At 49.2% G+C, this 5,000-nt stretch overlaps 2 protein-coding genes across 3 annotated transcripts in view; one reads left to right on the forward strand and one right to left on the reverse strand.

The window, feature by feature from the left end:
* Positions 1-4,206, reverse strand: part of LOC134464127 (metalloproteinase inhibitor 3-like) — a 40,662-nt gene extending 36,456 nt beyond the window's left edge. The window contains exon 1 of one of the 2 annotated variants that reach the window (XM_063217586.1): positions 3,730-4,177. In XM_063217586.1, the coding sequence (XP_063073656.1) occupies positions 3,730-3,859 (130 nt within the window). In that variant the 5' untranslated portion in view covers positions 3,860-4,177. Of the gene's footprint in view, positions 1-3,729 lie in introns of both variants that reach the window. The other variant, XM_063217585.1, reaches the window with a different exon arrangement.
* The window catches only part of LOC134464126 (synapsin-3-like), a 304,168-nt gene that overhangs the window by 146,613 nt on the left and 152,555 nt on the right, over positions 1-5,000 (forward strand). The gene's annotated exons all lie outside the window — the stretch shown is intronic.

Here is a 5,000-nt window from a genome sequence, read left to right on the forward strand (position 1 = left end):
GGAAGCGTCTCTCTCTCTCTCTCTCTCTCTCTCTCTCTCTCTCTCTCTCTCTCTCTCTCTCTCTCTCTCTCTCTCTCTCTCTCTCTCTCTCTCTCTCTCTCTCTCTTTCTTTCTTTCTTTCACATACACACATCTCTGTAATCTCCTCACTCACAGGTCACTGCACAGCAATCCCCGCTCAGGAAACCACAACTGTCAGAGTGGGTGCTGTGGCGCTGCGCACAAATTAGCCTATTAGGCTACAATAAATGCTTCGGCACTTACTTTTGTTTTTCGGCTGTTGTGCAGTTCACATTATATGTTATGATGGACTGTATGTACTGTAGTTAGTGCTGGCCCTTAGATCAGAGGGTTGGCAGTTCAAATCCCACCCTCTCACTCCATGGCTGAGGTGCCCTTGAGCAAGGCACTTAACCCCACATTGCTCCAGGGACTGTAACCAATACCCTGTACTTAAGTAGTTGTTAGTCGATTTGGATTAAAAAAGTGTGAACTAAGTGTAATGTAAAGTAATGCTCAAATAAAGGAAACAGGCCTGAACCACATCATACTCATGCCCCAGCATACCTACCTCACTCCCCATAGCCATGCACCCAAACAAACAGTGGCACACACTCCTCTGCCTCTCATGCCAGTGCCCCTATGGAGTAATGGGTAGGTCTGGACCCCATTCTTTAAAGTAATGACCGAAGCAGTCCCATACACACACACAGACACAGACACAGACACAGACACAGACACACACACATATACACACATACAGACACACACACACACACCGCTGCATTACAGTGGTGCTGTCACTCAATTACTGAGGCCAGGAAAGTGCATGGACCGCCTTGAGCAACTCTCTCTCTCTCTCTCTCTCTCTCTCTCTCTCTCTCTCTCTCTCTCTCTCTCTCTCTCTCTCTTCACAACACAGCCCTCCCCTCTTCATTTTTCTCTTCTGCTATTCATTCCAGAGTCCATCACTACTCCCCCCTCCTCAACCTGCAACATCTTAACCTCCCCCCCTCCTCCACCCTCTCCTCATCCTCCTTCTTCCTCCTCCCCACTCCTCATCTTCCTCCTCGCCACTCCTCCTCTTCTCTTCCCCTCCACCCTCTCCTTATCCTCATCCCCCTTATTCCTCTTCCTCCTCATCCCCCTTCTTCCTCTTCCTCCTCGCCACTCCTCCTCTTCTCTTCCCCTCCACCCTCTCCTTATCCTCCTTCTTCCTCCTCCCCACTCCTCATCTTCCTCCTTGCCACTCCTCCTCTTCTCTTCCCCTCCTCTTCCTCCTCATCCCCCTTCTTCCTCTTCCTCCTCCTGTATTCATGGCAGCTTGCTTGACCTCTTTTTGGCCCTCCACTCCCTCCTCCGCCACTTATGCCTATTTAGCCACAACACAACGGATCCTTTAACCCAAGGAAACGTTATCTTTGCCTCGTTTTGCCTCAATACTTAGGCTACTCGCTTACCTATTTATTTATTTGTTTATTCACGTTGTGCTGGTCAGGGCTGCCAGTGGCAACACAGTAGCGTGTAGTCATGGCTTTGGGAAATAATAACACCCCTCAGCCGACCTGAGCTGTGCTGTGTTTTGCTGAGCTGTACTTTGCGTGGCTTTCTTTGTAAACGCCGTTTCCTAAAAGACGTTATTATAAGGAGAGGGTGAGTCCCCGCCACCGCACAGGCTCGGCCTGTCATTCTGAGCGCGCGGTGTGGAGAGACGAGGGCGGGATAATTAGAGAGCGTGGGGGTCTCTCGCGGCCCAGGGTTTTTATTTCACATTTCACAAAGCTGCCCTTCTCCGTTACGTGCTTTGGCTCGAGAAGAGAGGCCGCTCCTTGAATTCAACTCGACTTGGGAGTGAAAATATGTCAGGAATCAGGAATCGCCTGGCGCAGGAGAATACCAAGGCGCTTACATAAACATACAGGCCGCTGCTTGCCGTGCCCGCGCGCGCACAGCGCACTTCCGCCCTGTCCTTATCAAACACTCAGCGAGAGTGAATGAAGTGAAGTGCGTGGCAGGCAGCTGCATGGGTCTAGTAGTACCAGCAGGGCTTGTAGAGAGGGAGGGATAAGGAGAGACGCTCCATGGTGCTGCATATGTGTGGGAGATTGACTAGGCTACACGTTAAGTGCACTGCGCACAGAGCACGTTATAGCCTACAACACACAGTAAACATTCACTGTTAATTCAACACTTAGGGAGTCGAGTCAACATCTTCTAGAGTGTATTTGATCGCCGCAGATGGCAACTCTCTAAGTGTTGAGTTAACACTGCCTTTTTTACTGAATGCTTTCAATGACAAAACACCTTGTATTCAGGTTTCATTGGCGGGTGTTGCTTCGTATCGCGATGGCGCCGTGTTTTAGGAGGAGGTAGCCTAAGTACCACATCTACTACAGCCTGCCACTCACTGCTCCGATATCGCCTCCCCTGCCTGCCCTGCACTGATTTAAAAACGGCGCTCTAGGTTTCATTCTGACCTATATATAAAACCCAGTGGGTACCCTTAACGAGTGCGTTGGCTGGCTGGAGAGGGGCTGAGAGCCAGAGAGTGGCCAACGGGAGTTGAGCTGCTGTTTCCATACATAAGCACCAGAACACACCAGAACGCACGCACACCAGCAAATGCTCGCTACCTTCCACAGTATGAATCATGTCATGAAAACTGAAAATAAAGTCCGCGCACCAAGCAAGCTCCCATTTCTCTCCGTTTAAGTGTCGGACAGCATGCCCTTCATTCTGTTTCCATGCAAACACACGCACTTACGCACACCAGAAAATGTTCTCTTCCACACATGGGTGCAATATTGGGACGGCAGTAAAATACTTCTGGCCAGCTACCGCCAGCCAGCTCGCCTCTGGTTTACTGCTCAGCCTCAGCGAGTGGTCATTTGCCCTAAAAAAACATTATGCTCGCTGGGACCTGTTACCATGGCTACTGTTTTAACTCCGTCGCCCCTCTCCCTCACTCAAACACCGCCCCTCTCCGTCTCTCTCTGGGAGAAGCAGCAGAAGTTCTCCGTCAGTGACGCATTTAGCCCTCCAAACTAAAAGCTCAACACTAATGATTGTGCGTTCTCATTAAAGACAAGAAAAACGAATAGAACACTTGAACACCACATTCTCTAGACTAAAACTTCACTGGAGCACCATATAAGGGGAACAGCTGTATGAAAGCTGCTGCGTAATTATCTTATCTCTGTGTCCATCGCAGGAAGGGAAGGGTGCAACACCAATATGTTTGTCCACTCTTATCTTAATTGTCGTGTAATTTAACAGGCAAGATAAGCACATCACATGCATTTGTTGACAGGGTCCATGTACGCAACGCTATGCACTATAGCCTTCCCGGTGCCGCTGGTGAGTGATAATAGAATAACCAACAAGCTCCAACGTCAGGCAGACAGGCGCACAGTCAGACGGGCAAGAGAAATACGGCGGTACACAGGGCTCTAAATGAACACCAGTCAGTGCTGGTGAAAAAACATTTTGGCTAGTAGAAAAGAAAGCTTACCAGCCACTTTGACCCATTAGTGAGTGTGCATTTGGCCAGTAAGATTAACATATCCTAGCCATTTGTATGACGGTGAAAATGTTAATTTAGAGCCATGCGCTGGGCATGAGTGCGCCTCTCTCCTCTCACCTATATCCTTTGACAGCACGGTCAGACAGATAGGCAGAAGACAGACCAGAGAAAGACACTAGCGGTGCGTAAGCGGGCGTGAGTCTCACCTATATCGGAGTTGCAGTATGCCTCTTGCGGGTGCGACAGGGCGCAGGAGCACGCCTCTGTCACCTGGCTCATCTGTAGACTCTGCAGGACGAACAGCAGGCTCAACACCTGATGATAGACCGACTTCATACTGCCGCTTATTCTTCTTACACGTGGAGACGCAAAAAGAAAAAAAGTTCCTCGAATACAAACAAGCAAAAAGTTTTGTTTTGTCGTGGCAGTTGCGTTCGATGCGATCCCTTGTCTTGGCTTGTCTTGGCTTGATCAAAGCAATGTCCCCTCTCGCTCCGATCGCTCTCTGTCTCTCTGACGTTGTTGGTCTCTGGTCTCTGGAGTAGCGCGCTACGGTAGTCAAGCCTCGGCTGTCACTGACGGACTGTGTGCTCCGGTTCAGCGAGACACAAATTACATATATTGCGCGAGGGCAGAGAAACGCCACCCACCATCCCTCGAGATTAGGCGCGCGCCGGCCAATCAGCGCGCGATGATGCCATTTAACATATCAGAGCTATGACATAGTGGAATTGACCTCACAGTCGCAGGCGGGTTTTTTCTCTTTTTTTCTAGAATTCGGATTTTGTTTCCCTCTAAATAGTTGTATCCGTACAGTTCGGCTGCTGTTGCTGCTGCTGTGTGTGAGGTGGAAATTGCTTGTTGAATGGAAATCCACATGGTGCGTGGGTGCGTAATCTTCTAGCCACGGCGGGAGGATTCCCTGCCTACTATGTCCATGTTTTGAAGTCTATCACCATTAAGTCTAATACGATTTCCGTTCAGTCAGTCATTAATCATTATTATGATGATGATGTAAATTGCAATATTATTTTTTAAGAGGTTGTAACTGGAATATGACTTTCCCGCATGGTGGTCCATCATAAGTGGTGTGTTAAAAAAAGTTTAGTTGTTAAAACTGAATGAATGAATGAGAACAACAGCTCTCAGGGCTGATAACAGGATTACATCACATCACATCACATCACATCACATCACATCACATCACATCACATCCACCACAAATGGACATCAACAAAATACTTTCCAGTTTATCACCAACATTTTATTACATGCAATACCCCCTCCAACTCACACGCACGCACTCACGCATGCACGCACGCACACACACGCACGCACGCACGCACGCACGCACGCACGCACGCACGCACGCACACACACACACACACACACACACACACACACACACACGCAAATGCACACACACACACACACGCACGCACGCACGCACGCACGCATGCACACACACACACACACA

This window comes from Engraulis encrasicolus, chromosome 15, assembly GCF_034702125.1.
Source record: "Engraulis encrasicolus isolate BLACKSEA-1 chromosome 15, IST_EnEncr_1.0, whole genome shotgun sequence".
Classification (NCBI taxonomy): domain Eukaryota; kingdom Metazoa; phylum Chordata; class Actinopteri; order Clupeiformes; family Engraulidae; genus Engraulis; species Engraulis encrasicolus.